Source organism: Nomascus leucogenys, chromosome 1a (genome assembly GCF_006542625.1).
Source record: "Nomascus leucogenys isolate Asia chromosome 1a, Asia_NLE_v1, whole genome shotgun sequence".
NCBI classification, from domain to species: domain Eukaryota; kingdom Metazoa; phylum Chordata; class Mammalia; order Primates; family Hylobatidae; genus Nomascus; species Nomascus leucogenys.
Window position 1 is genome coordinate 33,001,643 of NC_044381.1, and position 20,240 is coordinate 33,021,882.

The following is a 20,240-nucleotide window of genomic DNA, read 5'->3' on the forward strand; positions in this document are numbered from 1 at the left end:
TGAGGCATGACCATCCAGGTATATTATTGATTATTCCAGGTGAAAGCCAACAGATATTCACTGTTGGGGTCAACTAGAATGCTAAAGAAGGTTAATCATAGGTATACCACTGTAAACCATTCAGAATTTGGGAGAACCTGTGACAAAAGAGTAGGGTTTGGAACCACTGGAAAATGGGAAATAACTATCCTGTTAATGGTTTGTAAATCCTGAACAAATTGCTACCTTTGGCTGTTAGGTTTTTACAGGGAAGACTGGGGAGTTACAAGGATTGGTACATGATATAATTAATCTCTGAGCAATTGAGTCTTCTATTATTGGCTCAAGACTTTGTATGGCCTCCAGCTTTAGTGGATGTTGAGGGAATTTGGGAAGAGGCTTAGTGGGGTCTATTTAAATTTTAATAGGCTCTGCACTTTTTATTCTTTCAATACTAGTATTAGACATGGCCAATATGCCACTGAGTTTCTCAGTTAAGTCAGCAGCATTTTGTAGACTGTCCTCTTCTTCTTTATGTAGGACAGATGGTCAAGTGTACAGGAGATCTGGCTCAGGTGAGTCAGTAAATTTCAGAGTCAAGTCTCCGTTAGAGGCAAATCATATCAGGCCTTTTAGCTCAGACAGAAGGTCTCTGCCCAATAACTTGACCAGAGTTGTGTTACACAGCAAAATACAATGTTTTTTAGAAAAGGGCCTTGAGTCACTTGTATAGGTTGAGAAGAAATTCTTCTTGAATTTGATTTCATACCACCAGGGCTAACATTTCCTTTTTCTTCCAAGAGAAAGGCTATCTTGTAAAAGTGGGGTGTAAAGTAGAAAGAGTGCCTCGAGTGTCTACCAAAATTAGGTGAGACCTCCAATGGATTTTTATCTTTGTCTCCTCCTGACTATTTAAATGCATAACTGGTAGCAGCCTACCATAGTTTTCCACAGAGGCTCATCAGTCCTGGTGAGTAACATGAAGATTACTACTGGAGGGTGGGCAGTTTGTGTTTAGAGGCCTCCTTTGAAATCTTTGAGGGCAGTTCCTATTCCAATGTCCCAGTTGTTTGCACAAATGGCAACATTTTATTGGAAACTGCTTTTTTAAGGGTAACTTCTTAAGAAAGCACCGTGGTAGGTCCAAAGGTCATTTAAATTGTTGATGCTATGGAGTTGCTGAAATTGCAAAACCAATATTTGGAAGCTCTTTGTTTCTTATCTTATTCTAAGGTCTTTTCAAAATATTCAGCTATAATCACTAATTCAGCTAAACCTGTAGCCTCCTACCCTATCTTTTGTGTTTTTACAAACCAGATAATTTCAGCGAACAGTCCATTTACAAACGGTGTGAGTAGGGTTGGTTGGGTTGTATTATCCACTGTGTAGAAGGCAGAATGCTAAAGAAGAGAGCTTCCCTAGGTTTGGAAAATTCTTTAACGATAGCCCTAAGCTCATTTTTTGTCCAAAGATCATAAGTCACTCGAGGACTATCTCCTGAATTCTCAGGTGGTTGTTTCTTATAAGGAAACTATATAACCATTTTTTTTTCCAGAGAAGAAAGGTAATTCAGACAGAGGGTCAGTAGGCTGGAAATACCCAGGAAAAGGAGAATAGAGAGGGGCAGTAGGACTCCCATCAATCATACCATCCTTGGTGTGGGAGATAGCTTGTATTTTCAATTTTTCATTAGCTTTTTGCAATAAATCTAAAATATCCATTTTAGAATCTTGTAATCTCTTAGAAGCTTCTGTCAATTAAAATATGCATCCCATTCTGTCTTCCTAATTCAGGAAACCTGGGTTTCAAGTACCCCTTTTAGATGAACAATCTTCTCCATTTGGAATGTTCCACATATGGCTATTGTAATTCTGAATTATCTTTGGTAAAAAATTGCCACTTTTGTAAGTATTCACAGCTACTGGAGCCATAATTTTCTTATGTGAAAAAGATAGGCATGCTGCAAACTGGAGTACTCAGTCCTTTAGATAGTAGGATCCCATTTTTACGTTGAATCTTGGGTCTCTCGGAGCTGAGATAAAAGCTTAAGGAGGAAATGTCATAGGGTTCAGTTGTGTGCTATTTTCATCGTGTTTTTCATTGCATAGACATTTTCTTGAGGTTGGCGGGTGACCTAGTATCATCTAACCCATCTATGACCAACTTAACATAGGAGTCTTTTTGTAGGTGACAGGGTTCACTGGCAGCTTTTTGGTGCGCAACCCAGTGCCCACCAGCCAAGTTGTGGCTTGGCTCTGAGATTCCCTTGACCAACTAAGCCAATGATTTTTCCTTACCTTAGCCCATAAGAATAAAAGCAATGAAAACTTGTGAAAGATGGAGTCACCTTCTGGAAGTAATTGCCATTTACTGCAATTGCTCTCAGTTACCTTTAAAACTAAAGCCTGCTGATCACTGTTAACACCCAAAATCATATGCCCTATGACAGCACAAACAAACTCTTGGGACAAAAAAGCCAAAGAGATCAGGGTGCTCAAATATAAAAGACAGCAGAGCTTGGACCTGAGAGAAACAGAGAGAGACAGAAAGAGAGAGAAAGTTGCTCATGACTTCCAGGCACTATGAGGAAGACAGTAGACTTTAAAGGTATCAGCAGTCTTTCCTTTGTGTCCCTTTGTGGTAGCCAGAATTGTTAAAAATAAAATTTCAACAAATTTAATTTAAAGATGTAATTGGCTTTTATTAGTGACTCATGAACCAGGCAGCATCCCACCTAGAAATACAGGGAAGCTCCACTGAACATAACAGAACAGTGTTTTTTTTTTGTAAGGTAGATTAAACAGGAAAAAGAAAAGAGAGTAATACAAGAACCAAGAAACCAACCAAAACACACACACACACACACACACACACAAACAAATAAAAAAACAGAAAGCAGATTGGTTAATATCAGGTTACTTTCGTAGTAAGGGATAAAGTAAAGAGGACTCCCTTATTATGCTGGCTCAGGTTGATTGGTCTCTTTCTAATTGTTTGCTGTGAATCTCCCACTTTCTTAGAAAAAAAACTGGCTTTTTGGGGGATTGTCTTCCTTCCTTTGAGTTTCAGTTTGATTATGTGGTACTTAGCATGGACTACATTTTGGTTTGGTCCCTTTGGGTCTAGTGCAGGAGCTCAGTCCAAAACAATGGCCTCCTATAAATTTTATTTAACAACCCTGAAAGTCCAATTTTTTTAAAAGCAGAACAGAACAAAAGAATGGGGAAACATAGCAAACTCTTCCTACCACAATTGGTACCCAGTGAATGATTTGGGGAGGGGAGAAGGTTAGGGTAGAACCAAAAAGGGGGATTTCCAGAGGGGAACCAGGATGCCATAAGCTTGTCTTCCCAGGACTTTTTCCAGGCTTTCCCAGGTTACCACCTCTCTTACCTCCACCTCCCACCCCAGAACTTTTCAATTCACTTTCTTTTATAAAAGACCTTGATGGCTTTTCAATTTGGGGTTCTAATCTGAAAAAAAAAATGGCTCCCTGTGGTAGAGAATGTAATTATTATCATCTATGCATAACAATAATCATATAAAATTATAATAATAAACATCCTTGAAACTACCACCCAACATGAAAATTATAACCTTATGATTTTAACAAACTGAGTATAAAACAACGTCAAATAACTGGGTATTCCTCTTCATAACCCATACTGGATTGTTTAATAGCATATAATAAGACAAAGTAACAATAACTTGAAAAAAATTAGTTAACATTCTCAAGTGAAAGATGTCTGGATGAAGGAGGACCAGGATTGAGGCTCCATGGTGATAAGGATCTGAGACTTCCCTCATTTGCTTTGCCATCTTTAACTTGAAACTTTTTTTTGCAAGACCACTTTTTAGTCCAAGATGGCTGTAAGAGTTCCAAGCTTCACATCTGCATTCCAGACAGCAGGAGAAGCTTTCCTGGAAAACTCACCCAACTACTTCAGCTTATATCTCATTCACACCCCAACCCTGAGAAGTGAGAGAGAAATGTAGTTTTCCATTCGGGCACACTGCTCTAGAATCTATCACAAAGGATGAAAAGGAGTATTTGCTACTGGATTGGCACCTGGCAATCTTGTGCCACATGCTTCGTGCACAAATGCTGCTCAACACTGAAAAATATTTTTATCAACCCACATCTTTATTTTTCCCTCACTCACCTCCATTCCTCAGGAAAAAAAGGAACTTTTAGCCCAAAGTGCATCAAAGTTATGATTATGAGAAGTGGCAAGAAAAAGATGTCTTTCTTATAGATGTTCTTTTCTGAAGAATCTGACAGAGCCAGGATTCATGTTCTTCTGGTCTCTGACCTGCAAAATGCTGCAGGTGTGGCCAGGCCTCTGGGAGATAGCACAGAGACCAGAGCAAGGGACATCCAAAGCTAGTTATCTGGGGATGGAAGGATGCCCTAACAGGAAATGTAAAGGCACACAATGTATTCTTCTTCTGGGCTCCTCATGGTTTTCCTAATCCTCTACTATAAGATCAGATTTTTGGTATCAGGATGGTGGGGTGACATTTTGTTTTATAGTATAACTCTCAATGTCTGTCATTGGAGTATTTGGCTGGGTGAGGGGGAAGAGTCTCATCACTGGAATCACAGAGGCATAGCTTTAGTTTTAACTGCTTAAGTATTTAGAAATTATCTCCATGAAAACTCATCCATTTAAAGTTTTCATCATTTGGAACTTCTAGGATACCACATCCAAACCCAAAAGAGTACTTCACTGAAGACACAGGTATTTTCTTAACAAGTTCAAACATGAAACTGGGATAACATTTCAGATCGCACTTCCCTTTTCTACCCCTCAAAAAATTCCAGATTAAGAGTGTCAAAAGAGTATGTAGGATTTAGAGAGGAAGATGCCTCCAAAACAAACCCATTTGAAATGTATCTGTAGAGCCAAGGATTTTACCCACACTGGGGACCACAGGAAATGACCTACCCTGAGATGTGTTTGGTATTTTTGAAAGAGGGCAACTCTAAGCTGGACATTTGGTGATGAGAGAGGATAGAGAAAGGAAAACCTTGTTTTATCTGTGTGGGTGTCTTTTGTGACCTTAAAAGTTATTATCCAGCAGATACTTCTTAGCCCAGGGCCTGGTGGCTACGCTGGTTCTTTCCTTTCCAATCGGAGGCCTCTGCCACAAACATCCTCCGCCAGATCATCAGTCAGGCCAAGAGACATCTGAGCTTGATCCCCCTTTTTGTATTTACTGGAGCTGGAGGTACTAGAGCAGCACTGTATCTCTTGTGTCTGGCATTGTTCCATCCAGATGTTAGTTGGAACAGAAAGAATAACCCAGAGCCCTGGAACAAACTGGGTCCCAATGATCTATACAAGTTCTACTCAGTGAATGTGGATTACAGCAAACTGAAGAAAGAAGGTCCAGATTTCTAAATGAAATGTTTCACTATAAGGCTGCTTTAGAATGAAGGTCTTCCAGAAGCAATCCACACAATTTTCCACTTAACCAGGAAATATTTATCCTCTAAATGCATGAAATCATGTTGATGTAATCTACTGGAGATTACATTGATTAATAAATAACTGAAACTTGAAAAAGACAGTTATTATCCAACTTGATAGTCAGAAAACTGGAGTCTGGAAATCTGAATTACCACCTTCCTATTTTCATGCCGCTCTTCCTCCTGCTTGTCAATGGAATTCACTTCCCATGGTGACCATCTTGTTTAGCCATCAGATCCTGCTCAGCTCATATTCTGAATCACTGCTAATTCTAAGGGTAAGTTTTTCTGTTGTGGCTACAGCATCACTATGGTAGCAGTTATAGCACAGATTGGGAAATGCAAAGAAGAATCAAAGTGCATTCTGTAGGCCCAGGAGAATGTCAGATGTGTATGTGCAACAGGGAGGAATGGTAATGTGGCTTCATGCTGGATATCCTAGAGAGAGAAAAGGTTGACTTTCTTTTTAAGCTCCAACTTCTACTTCACATAAAGCAAACCAACTACTTTTTTACAATGAGTTGTGAAGTCGTGAAATGTATCTACTTGCAGAAAAATAATTCCACAGGTATAAAGCTGTGTATATTTTTTGAAATTTATAGTCTATACACTGGGATAGAATTTAAGGACTCAGAAATCACTTTTTCTCATGACAGTCCCCCACCGCAGACGTCAGACATCAACTTTTTCCCAAACTTGAAGCACTTAAAAAATAGGTCCAGAAAAGGGCATATTGCCTTTTTCGTTACTTCTATCAAGAAGGGGATCTAGATCTTCATCAGTTTGCCAAACCAGAAATGCAAACTAATAGGTGTATCTTCCTGTCTCCTCCCTTTCCTGAGCTTCTTTTAATTTCCCACTCATTATCTTCTTCTACCTGCTTTTCTGTCTTCATTTCCATCTATCTTCTTTTCAAAAGGACTCACAATGACTTTCAAAAACATATTGTATCATGAGCACTCTGGTGGGCTGACTAATTCCCCCCAAAGATATCTATTTCCTAATCCCTGAAACCTGTGAATATGTTACCATACATAGTAAAAAAAAGTCTTCGCAAATGTGATTAAGAATCTTGACATGCAGCGATTATCTGGATTATCCGGGTAGGCCCATTATAGTCACAAGTGTCCTTGTAAGAAGGAGGCAGGAGAGTCAGAGTTAGTAGTCACAGATATGGTGATGTATGTAAAAGGTTACAGTAATGCGAGGAAGAGGCTCAAAGATCCAAGAAATGTGTGAGAGCCCTAAAAACTAAAAAAGACAAGAAAATGGATTCTCTCCTCAGAGCCTCAGGAAGGAACCAGCTCTGTTGACACCATGACTTTGGATTACTGGGACTGACTTTGGACTTCTAAGATAATAAATTTGTGTGTTTTTAAGCCATTAAAGTTGCAATAATTTTTATAGCTGAAGTAGGACACTAGTGAAAAGACCAAGAAACAGTTCCAGATTAAAGGAGATTAAAGAGGCAAAACAAATACATGAAAAACATAATTCTGGATTTGATCTTGAACTAAACTTTTTCCTTCTGCTAAAAAGTATATTAATGAGACAAATGATGAAATTTAAACAAGGGTTATATATTAGATAATATATTTTATTAATATTAATTTCTCAATTTTGAAAATTAAATTAGGGTTGTATATAATGTCTAGAATATCTTTGTGCTTATAAAATAGACATGGAGGTAGTTAGAGATAAAGGAACACTGTCTGCAACTTAATCTCAATTAGTCACCCCCTCATGCACACACAAATATTGTGAAAGTTGTCAGAATAAAAATGGAGTCACTAATGTCAAGAAAATTCCAACAAATAAAGCCACAGAAGGCCATGAAGAGAGAGTTCTCAGATTTGTATGCCTGATAATACAAAAGACTCTACAAAAATCACAACTTTGCACAAAGGCCATTGCAACCTTACGCAAAAAAATATTTCTGCACAGACATCTGTCCAGCAACTGCCTGTGCAACCTCAAAATGGTGTTGCGCTTGTTACAGATCTTAGTAGTCAAGAACAATTACTTCAAAACAATTATGAGAGCCTCCTTTTTTTTTTCTTTAAAAACCTTAGCCTTCCTTTACCTCCTTGAGTACAAACATAGTTTACTATGGCATGCATATTCCCACTGCAATGTTCTATCCCCAAATACACAATTTTTTTTTCTTTTTGAGAGACTCTGTTTTTAGGTTGACATATATAATATCAGAAATGGGATGTGAAAAAGGTCACTATTGGAAGAAATTGATGGCTTTTGGAACCAGTGTGCAGTACTCACTTGAGCCCTTTGATCCCTCCACTTCCACAGCTCACCTTTTTGGCCCTTATGAGCTGAGCCTCTCTCCTTTTGACAAGGGCTTTTTTACTTTATTTGGGATCCAGTTTAAATAAGACCACTTTAATAAGAAATCTTACATCCCTTCTGGGCTATAAAATACTTTTTTTTCCAGTCTTTCCTGGTAAGTCCTGGTATAAAGACAAGTCTTTTTCGATTGTGTACTCTTGCTTTCTAGAGAATTTACATTCGGTCTGTGAGGCACATCTCTGCATTCCATGCGTAGTTTAGTATTTCATTTGATGTGCACACCTGGGTTAAAATTTCGTGAACACTCTTACCTTGGTTTCTTTTGATTACGTTTGACTCCTTTCCCTTATTATTTCTGAAAATCTTCTGGGAAGAAAAAAATGGACATTCTAAACAGTAGACACAAGATGGCTAATTAAAAGCCACTAGAGCAGTCACCACCATCTAAAACACCAACTTAAACCCCTGATATTCCCTGGATTTATAGTATTTATAGTTTTGTTGCTCTCAAGGGATTAATAAGAAACAGAATGGAATTCTCAAATATTAAGGCATGCCAGGTTTCCTGGGCCTCCAGCTGGCTATGTATTATGGCCATTATTTTAAAAACCTGCAACTATACAGTTAACATGCAGTCTTTCAAGTTCTGTATCTCTCTATTTTTTTCTTCCTACTTTAAATATGTTGGCTTTTCTACTAGTGGCGAAATAAAACTCACTGCTATCTCACTGCTCTGGCATTCCAGCTAAGATTTAACAACAACAACAAAAATTCTTAAAGGGCTTCCATATTAATGGCTTTACAAATTACAACAGCTCCACAGTAACTAACAACATGGACACCTTCCAAAAATATAAATTTAGGTTTGCCTGATTAGCAATTGAGTACAATGATAAAACATTTAATTCAAAACTTAATAATCTAAAAAAAACTATTAAAATGCTTCCCTGCCCTCATGTGCTAATCAAACAAATCAGACTGGCAAACAAAAGACAGATTTGTTACTAATTCAAAGCAACTTGGGAGATGTTTTTCTTATACAATTCAGCTAGTCCTCACCACAATGCAAACATTAAAAGTTTAAATCTAAACTCATCTAAAACTGGGCAAAAAGGAGTAAAAGAGGTTTTTAAAAATCAAACTGCCCTGAAAAATGCTTTACTCAAAATTTTGGTCCACAGCCTTACCTACTGGGGCAAAAAAAGTTTAGCCATATGAACAGGTTCCAATTTTGTCAAAAATATAATTTGGATCCAACTGTCTTTTACAGACTGATGAGTTTATATTACCATCCCCTAACTAAAATTCTAAAATAAAAACTATAAGCTCTTTGTTTGTGTATGTATGTGTTTAAATAAATTTATACATATGTACACGTATTGTGTTGTATGTTGTGTCTATATGGCAAAATCTGGCTTAGTTGACCCAAATTCCCTTAACAATTTTTATTTAGATAAATGGGCACTCATATAAAATATAGAATATATAGTTATTAACCCAAATGCTTCTTAGTTCACAACTTAAGTAAATCTTTAATAAATAAGCTGGTATTTAAATTATTGATAAAATAAAAATAAAAATTTCTTCAAAATTGGCAACATACATTTTCGCCTGGATTTACTGGCCAGACAGCTTTATATTTTTTGCTTATATAGATAGATAGATACACACACACACACACACACACACACACACATATATGTTTATATATATTAAGGAGTCAGGGTTTGGCGTGAGAGATATGAAACCCTTAACCCAGCCTAAAACAAAATGACCTTTGTGTAATATTTTGATAAATAAAACTAAATTAATATTGTTGGTTTAATAACAACAGCTAACTCTTCCAAGTTATTGGGATAATACTCATATATTTAACTTTAAGGTTCTCACTTAGGTGAACACCTAATGTTTATACATTATAAAAATTGTTAACAAAAAAAGTAACTTAAAGTAGTGACTATCTTTGTCTAACATCTCAGTTCTTATAAATAATCTAGGTAAACTGTTAAAAATAAAGTAAGTAAATATAAATGAAATAAATGCTTATAAATAAACTTTTCATAGAGCTTAAAATCTTAAAGTTCTGTTAAATTAAATAATAGATATTCATTAAATGTCTGAGTTATTTCCAAATAAAATTTAAAAATTGTTATAGAAAAATGTTTCTAAAATTTATAAAATAGTTTTCATCTATAAATGAGATAGATGATTCCAGATTTCTTGCTTTCTAAGTTTTCACTCAAATTTAAGGTTACTAACAGTTAAAAATTCGAATTAATATGTAATTCTGTACATAAAGTGTACAAAAAAGTTTTTAATATTTAAAAATTATGAAAAAACATTCTTTATTGAAAAAATAACTTGTCTAATTTGAAGGTCATTTTAAATTTGTTTCAAAATGTAGATTAATAACAAAATAAAAACAAACCAATAAATTCAAAGAATGTAAAACATGTTATAAAAATGTATTTTTGTAAAAATAACAGCTAAAGCAATAACTTTGTATAAAAAAATCTTGTATGGTAAATTTGTGTCCTAAACTAAAATAACTGTTTTTGTTTTTTTTTAAAGAACATATAAGACAAAGCAAAATGTCTAAACATGTAATCAATGGTGTATACAAGTTGTAATAAAGTTCATAAAAAAATTATTAAAAAATTTTTGTGTGTGATCAAGTGATATTATAATTTTTTAGAAATTATTTAAAAGTCTCTAAAGATTAAGCTTTGATATTAAAAATACACTAATACAAAACTAAAAATTATGGTCCTCTACGTTGAAACAATAAGTTTTCTTAAAATATTAATTTGCTCTTACTAAAATTCCAAGTTTTGATTTTTAATTCTAAAATATATATTTTTAAACTTCTCAGATTTACATCTCAAAAGTTCAACTTTTGCTGTACTTCACTGCACATGATTTGCAGATCACACATCATTGCCTTCTGTTCTTTTTCCCCTTAAAAAAAGATTTGTCTTTTTTCTTAGTTGAGGTGATAACTCTCTCTCTCAACCTTTGTCAACTCCTGTAACTTTTCTTTCTGTGGTTTTAACCCTGCTCTTCTGGCATAATGCTGAGATGTTGTCATAAAGTTCTAAAAAACCAATGTTTTTCTCCAGTGTAACTTGATTCTTTAGTCTTGGCTTTTCCTGACATGCCTAAATTGTTCCACATAACCAAAACTTTCCATGCTGTTAGTAAGACCCAATGTATTTCCCTGCTCAAGGCATTTTCCTGTTTACATTCCTCTATAATATAGTTCACTCACTTTTCTGGTGTCAGAACACACTTTTCTGGTGTCTGATTAAATTCAAGTACCCATTTCCTCAGATTTGACTTTCCAGTTATTTAAACGCGCTTCACATAAGGAAACGTAACCACACTATGGGAGGAATTTTTGTTTTGTTTTGGTTTGGTTTTTTTACCTTTTTGTAACTGGCCTTAAAAAAGAAACTCAAAGATTTTATGTTTTATTAAGATAATTGCTGCATTGAATTTACTAGGTTTTGGATTACTTTAAAAGTAATAAAGAAAGCTACATGGATGTAAAAAAATAACCCTTTAACCCCTCAAAAACTCTATTTTTTTAAGTCTTTTGGTTATCACTCTTGTTAAATAAATAAATTTTATTTAGCCATGACCTGTAATTCTGTTTTAAACAAGTGTTTTAAAACTTTTGACATCTTTGGTAGGTTTCTCCAGGTTCAAAATCCTAAATTAGGTCGTTCTGACCTAAAATTAACTTTAAAATTTTCCAGTTGAGCCACAGAAAGCCTATATATATATATGTGTATATATATAAAAATATAATATATAAAAAAATATAATATATAAATATATATTATATGTAAAATATATAATATATAAATATATATTATATGTAAAATATATAATATATAAATATATATTATATGTAAAATATATAATATATATAAATATATATTATATGTAAAATATATAATATATAAATATATATTACATGTAAAATATATAATATATAAATATATATTAATTAAAATATAAAATATAAATATATATTACATGTAAAATATATAATATATAAATATATATTACATGTAAAATATATAATATATAAATATATATTACATGTAAAATATATAATATATAAATATATATTACATGTAAAATATATAATATATAAATATATTACATGTAAAATATATAATATATAAATATATTATATATAAAATATATAATATATTATATATATAATATATAAAATATATAATATATAAATAAATATTATATATAAAATATATAATATATAAATATATAATAAAATATAATATATAAATATATAAATATATATATATATAAAATTATAATATATAAATATATATATATATATAAAATATATAATATATAATATATATAATATATATAAAATATATAATATATAAATATATATAATATATATAAAATATATAATATATATAAATATATATAATATATATAAAATATATAATATATAAATATATATAATATATATAAAATATATAATATATAAATATATATAATATATATAAAATATATAATATATATAAATATATATAATATATATAAAATATATAATATATATAAATATATATAATATATATAAATATATATAATATATATAAAATATATAATATATATAAAATATATAATATATAAATATATATAATTATAATATATAATATATATAATATATAAATATATATTATATATAATATATATAATATATAAATATATATTATATATATAATATATAATATATATTATATATAATATATATAATATATAAATATATATTATATATAATATATATAATATATAAATATATTATAATATATAATATATAAAATATATTATAATATATAATATATATATATATAAATATATATTATAATATATAATATATGAATATATAATATATGTAAAATATATAATAAATATAAAATATATATAATATATAATATATATTATATATAATATATATATTATATAAAATATAATATATATTATATATAAAATATATATTATATATAATATATTATATATAATATATATTATATATAAATATATATTATATATAATATATATTATATATAATATATATTATATATAATATATAATATATATATATAATATATATATAATATATATAAAATATATATTATATATAATATATATTATATATAAATATATATTATATATAATATATAATATATATATATAATATATATATAATATATATTATATATATAATATATATATATATATTTTATATATATTATATATATATATTATATATATTATATATATTTTTATATTATATATTTATATATTTTATATATATTATATTATATATATTTTATATATATATATATATATATAATATATATTTATATATAATATATATTTATATATATAATATATATTTTATATATAATATATATTTTATATATATAATATATATTTTATATATAATATATATTTATATATATAATATATATTTATATATAATATATATTTATATATATAATATATATTTTATATATAATATATATTTATATATAATATATATTTATATATAATATATATTTATATATAATATATATATATATATATATTTATATATAATATATATTATATATAATATATAATATATATATATATATATATATATTATATATAATATATATTATATATAAAATATATATTATATATATAAAATATATTATATATAAAATATATATTATATATATAAAATATATATTATATATAAAATATATATTATATATATAAAATATATATTATATATAAAATATATATTATATATAAAATATATATTATATATATAAAATATATTATATATAAAATATATATTATATATATAAAATATATATTATATATAAAATATATATTATATATATAAAATATATTATATATAAAATATATATATATATAAAATATATACTATATATAAAATATATATAATATATAGTATATATAAAATATATATAACATATAATATATATAAAATATATAAAATATATAATATACAAAATATATATAATATATATAAAATATATAATATATAATATATATAAAATATATATGATATATATTATATATATAATATATGATATATATTATATATATAATATATATAAAATATATAATATATAATATATAAAACATATCTAATATATAATATATAATAATATATAATATATAAAACATATCTAATATATAATATATATTATAATATATAATATATAAAACATATATAATATATAATATATATTATAATATATAATATATAAAACATATATAATATATAATAATATATAATATATAAAACATATATAATATATATTATAATATATAATATATAAAACATATATAATATGTAATATATAAAACATATATAATATTATATGTAATATATAAAACATATATAATATATAATATATATTATATATAAAACATATATTAAATATAAAATATATATTATACATAAAATATATATATAATATATATAAAATATATATTATACATAAAATATATATATAATATATATAAAATATATTATACATAAAATATATATAATATATATAAAATATATATTATATATAAAATCTTATAGAAATAGTAAATAATTAGGCATTTGATAAATTGCAGAAAAGACATTGTCAGGTAATAAATGATAATAAATCTTTCAGTTACATTTAGGAACATGGTATTGATATAAATTCCAAAAATTATATAAGTTCATAAAAATCTAATGTTATCAGTGATCATTTGATTGTTATATTAATCTTTTCTAAAGTTATATTCATATAAATATGCTATTCAGGTAACCAATTGAAAAAATATATAAAATTTATGAAAGTCTAATGGTCCTGGTGTAATGCTGTCAGTCCTGATTCTGGTTATCTTAAAATGCTACAGTAAAAATAACTAGTTTCCTTATCAACTGAAAACTTTCATCAAATTTTGACCATGGCTATTCTGAGTCCTTGTTATCCACAGTTACTGCTTTAAATCCTTTAAAAGATTTTGCAATCAGCTATAGTCTAAAATTGCTTTTCATGGAAAAGCAATGAACTCTAATAAGTACTCACACAGATTTCTGGTAAGTTTTAAATCAATGAACTAAATAAAAATTTCCATAACTCTAATAAAAAACTAATGGACTTATAAAACTACTAACCAGGATTAAACAAAACAAAAAATTAATTACATGAAGTTGAACAATTGATACGAATAATGTTCTTATGACTTTTATTTAAAGCATTGTTGGCTCTTTACTTAAATGTTTTTATTTCCAGATTTAAGAAAATTTTCTCTCATAACCTATCTGTAGTTTACAAAAACTTGGGAATGTATACTTTTGTAAACAAAGATGAAAACATTTGCTTTTTCTCCCTAGTTGATTCTCCAAAAATGTAAAAACCATTCATAAGTATTTTTATTTTTATTTACATAATTTGAATTAAAATCTGCTCTCTCTTTATAAACAAAATACACTTTAAAACTTTGGTTATATTAACAAGGCTTTAGCTAAAATGTCATATTTTTAAATGTACATAAAATGCCTATCTTCAAGAATTCTCAGCCTTAAAATGAGTAAATAAAAATTATCACTTCCTGTCAGGCTCAAGAACTTAAGACTATAAATAAAATCTAAAGTTGGCCTTCGTTTGGCTTCCAAGCCTAAAACAGTTTTTAAATCTAAAATTCTCATATGATCAATATTTTTAAAAATAAAATTATATTTCTTCAAAAAAAACCCTATGATACACCTGTTACTAGATTATATCCCTGTACATTGTTTTCAAGATCTTGTTATCTACCTATAGACTGAACTAGATCCTACATTCTCCTAATCTCCCCGAATATTTGGCTACAACTCTTCAACTCAAAACAAACACTGCCTTATTCCTAAAGCTCTATAAACTAAAACCAAATGGATTTTAAGAAACAAGCCTCATGCCTAAGATATGGACCACACAAAAGTTCACCAAACTGCCCAATGTCATGACCAGAGACATTCAAAGTACAAATCAAAAAGAAAAGTTAATGTTTTCATGCTGTAAACAGCTTTGACCAAGACATTAAATAAGAATCCATATCATAATGAAATTTATGTCCCCTTAATGCTACCTTTTTCACTTGGCAAGATCATAGTTTAATTAAAATTTCACAATCAATGGCTTCTGCTGGTAATTTCACAAAACCTAACCTAAGAAATCATTTAGTATCCATTAGTTAAACTGAAAAAAAAATTTTACATATTCATGGAGTACACATGATATTTTGTTGCATGCATAGAATGCGTAATGATCAATCTGAGTATAAACTCTGCCCAAATCCATGGCCGACTGCTAAACTACTCACCTGTGGGTAACATCCAAGGGAGGCCAACAAAAAAAAAGCAGAGGAGAATAAGAAGAGAGTCTATCTTTGAAAGATAAGACTGCACTTAGTGAGATTTATAAGTTTACTATTTATTTTTATTTTTTATTTATTAATTTTTTTTTAGACAGATTCTCGCTCTGTCACCAGGCTGGAGTGCGGTGGCACAATCTTGGCTCACTACAACCTCCACCTCCCAGGTTCAAGTGATTTCTCCTGCCTCAGCCTCCCGAGTAGCTGGGACTATAGGCGCCCACCACCACACCCGGCTAATTTTTTGTATTTTTAGTAGAGACGGGGTTTCACCGTGTTGGCCAGGATGGTCTCGATCTCTTGACCTTGTGATCCACCGGCTTCAGCATCCCAAAGTGCTGGGATTACAGGTGTGAGCCACCATGCCCAGCCTTAAGTTTACTATTTTTTAAAACTAAATGTGCACAGCTCAGGCAGCAGAAAGCAGAAGCCTTACTTGCTTGAGATATCAGAAGGCAGCTTAAAACCAGAAGAGCAGTTTAAGGGGGAGTTTAGGGAGAAAACTCCAGAAGCAAAAAGACAGAGAGAACAAGCCCAGAATCTGAGCATAATTTCTGCCCAAATGCTTGACTAATGACTAATCTACTCAGTCCCAGGAAAGATACTTAGGGGGCAGTCTAAAAATCAGAAGCTGAGGGAAGAAAGAAAAACCAACAGAGGTAGCAGCAGCTACAGGAGACATACGGTTTGAAAATTGAAATTTGAGACCAGGCAAGTCAAACTGCCTACTACAACAAAAAGCCAACAACCTTCAGGAAAATGTAACAGAATTCAGAGTTGCTACAATTCATTACAACGTCCAGCTTAACCAAATTTATCAGATGTGCAAAGAAAAAGAAGCATGGGAATGCTAGAGATGCTATTTTAATATCAGAGACTTTAAGAAAAAAATTACTGCCAGACAGGCAGGTGGATCACGAGGTCAGGATATCGAGACCATCCTGGCTAACACAGTGAAACCCGGTCTTTACCAAAAGTACAAAAAATTGGCTGGGCATGGTGGTACGCGCCTCTAGTCCCAGCTACTCAGGAGGCTGAGGCAGGAGAATCGCTTGAACCCGGGAGGCAGTGGTTGCAGTGAGCCGAGATTGCACCACTGCACTCCAGCCTGGGCAACAGAGCGAGACTCCATCTCAAAAAAAAAAAAAATTACTGCCAGAAACAGTTATTTCATAATGATAAAAGATATCACAATCATAAACGTATATGTGCCAAAGCAAAAAATATATGAAACAAAAACTTATACAACTAAAAAGAGAAATAGACAAATTCACAATTATGTGTTTAACAGACTTTTCCTATAATTGATAGAACGGAAAAAAATCAGTACAGAGGAAGATGTAAATGACACTGTTTCCTACACAGATCTTAGCTCATGATTAAAGAACACTACACCGAGCTATTGCAAAATGCATCATCTTTTTAAGTGCATATGAAACATTCCCCAAGACAGGCTATATTCTGGGCCACTAAAAAAATGTCCCAACAGATTTTAAAAGAATATATATATATATATATATATCCTTTAAGATTTCATTCTTTAAAAATATTTATATATCTTTTAATATTTAATATATATTCTTTGAGTTTATACATATAGTTAATGTATTTTATGTATATTAAAAGAATAAAATTAGAAATCAATAAAAATACCCAGAGAAGCCCCAAATATTTGAAAATTTAAAAATACATGTCTGAATAACATGCATAAAGAATAAATGACAAGGAAACATTGAAAATATTTTGATCTGAATCAGGTAGTCAATATGACCTGTCTGGTAGATGTGAATCAGCTTCTTTAGTCAAGTAGTGCTTGTTTAATGGGCCTATGTACATACAAAATGGCTGTGTCAGTAGGGACAGATTCTGAATGATTTCAATAATTGTACTGATCAATTTCAATAATATGCTGATTTTGCTACCGTTCATGTTAAGTGCTCAAACTGTCAACAGCAATGATCAAATGCTGGTTCTGTGATATGGCATTATTTCCTAGAAGAACCAACCAGGTACCTGGTGCCAGGTTGGTTATACTGCACATCTATTATCATAGGGGGAATAACCATTTGTCCTCTGTAGAGATTTCTAGGTATCAATTTTCTTTCCTAGGCCACAGCACTTCTGCTAATACCACTATTCATGAACTTACAGAATAAGCGTACCATTGCCTTGCTCTACCACATATTACTTTTGCCCAGGGGACCCATTTTACAGCGAAAGAAGTATGACAATTAACTAATACCTTTGGAATTCAGTGGTCTTACCACAGATCCCATCAAACAGAAGAAGCTGGTATTATTAAATGGTGTAATGGTCTTCTGAAGGCTCAGTTATGACACCAGCTGTGAGACAACACCATGAGAAGTTGAGGTGCTATCCTCAAGAATGCAGCATATTCCTTAAACCAATAGCCAACATGTGGCATAATTTGCCTATAGCCAGAATTCAGACGTCCAGGAAGCAAAGATATATTCCTCTCACTATTACAGCAAAAAAACTTACTACAGAGATATTTTTTTCTTCCAAGCCCCACAAACTTAGTAGATTTGGAAACTCTAATATCCAAAGAAGAAGTACTTCCACCAGGGAATTCATAGCCTATTGAGCTGGAAACTGGGACAAGAAAAGAAAGGCACCACTATATAGCCTTAGGTAATTGATTACAATACCAATGGGAAATTAGCTGCTGCTATACAATCAAGTCAAGGAGGACTATATCTAGAACCTAGAAGTTCATTAACAAGTCCATGTGAGTACACACATATCCAATGGTCCTGATCAGTGGAAAACTGAAGGAACTCAGTAAGAAGAGATGCACCAAGAACCTAAATCTTGTAGGATCAAAAGTTTGGGGTGAGCGCTGTGGCTCACGCCTGTAATCCCAGCACTTTGGGAGCCTGAGGCAGGCAGATCACTTGAGGTCAGGAGTTTGAGACCAGCCTGGCCAAACACCATCTCTGCTAAAAATACAAAAATTGGCTGGGCGTGGTGGTATGTGCCTGTAATCCCAGCTACTCGGGAGGCTGAGGCATGAGAATTGCTGGAACTTGGGAGGTGAAGGTTGCAGTGAGCTGAGATTGCATCACTGCACTCCAGCCTCATGACAGACTGAGACTGTGTCTCAAAAATAAATTAAAAAAATAAAAATAAAAAAGTTTGGGTCACTCTGTAAAGAGGCTCATACAGTGAAGTGCTGGCAGAAAGGGGAATATGCAATGGATAGTGGAAGAAGAAAGCTATGATTCTCAACTTAAATTTCACGACCAACCGTAGAAGTAGGGATTGTAACAGTTATGTTTCATATTGTTCATCCTCCATCCTCACTCTTCCCATTAGGAAGGGTAATAGTAATGATTAATATTTTATGTCTCAGGTATATGCTCAAATTCAATTACTCTATTATGACACCATAGTTACTGGAACTTTTTTTGTGTGTCCCAAAAGGTGTGTTCAATTTTTATATGAACAAAGTACAAGAGAAGATGTTCAGAGCAAGAAGGAGTAGACTTTACTGGGTATCTTCTGTTTATGCCTCCTGATCATCCAATCAGCTCTGTGTCCTGGGAATTTGAGCTACATGGATTGCATCAAGGGCTCTCTTGCCCTCTGATTTCTGGTTGGGTTCAGCCAATGGCAGACACCACCAGGAGATAAGATGGCAGGAATAAAGTAGAGTTATGCTATTTATTCTCTTGGCTCTTTCCCTGATGGGTCACCATAGGTTCACTGCCTCATTCTATTAGTGACAGGTCCCATAGGATGTCTCCCTTTTTACAATTATTGTTTTGTTGTTTTAATAACTGTTTCCTTACTTTGCTCATCAGGCCTAGGATTAGTAATAGTTCCTTGGTATCAAGCCCTAGGGTATGCACTGCACTGTGCCTTATTGGTTTTCTTTCATTTCACCCACACCTTTGAGAATAGATTTTTGTCATTATCCTGTTGTAGTGTGTTATTTTTGGTCAAAGTCTAACCGATAAACCACCCTACTTGCATGGAGGTTAAGATGTTTACTATGCTAATTGTA

The 20,240-nt window shown here is 30.8% G+C and overlaps 1 protein-coding gene across 1 annotated transcript; it reads left to right on the forward strand.

The window, feature by feature from the left end:
- The first annotated feature begins 524 nt into the window (after positions 1–524).
- LOC115836001 (cytochrome c oxidase subunit NDUFA4-like) lies at positions 525–5,442 on the forward strand. The gene is made up of 2 exons (XM_030816059.1): positions 525–554; positions 5,121–5,442. Exons 1-2 carry the CDS (start codon positions 525–527, stop codon positions 5,382–5,384), a joined length of 294 nt encoding a protein of 97 aa, XP_030671919.1. The 3' UTR covers positions 5,385–5,442.
- Positions 5,443–20,240: the final 14,798 nt, after the last annotated feature.

Excerpts from the sequence above, each read along its gene's own strand:
- LOC115836001 (XM_030816059.1), top strand. The coding sequence starts at position 525 with ATGGTCAAGTGTACAGGAGATCTGGCTCAG. Across the intron at positions 555-5,120 it reads GTACAGGAGATCTGGCTCAG|GCCTCTGCCACAAACATCCT; the intron begins GTGAGTCAGTAA and ends TTCCAATCGGAG.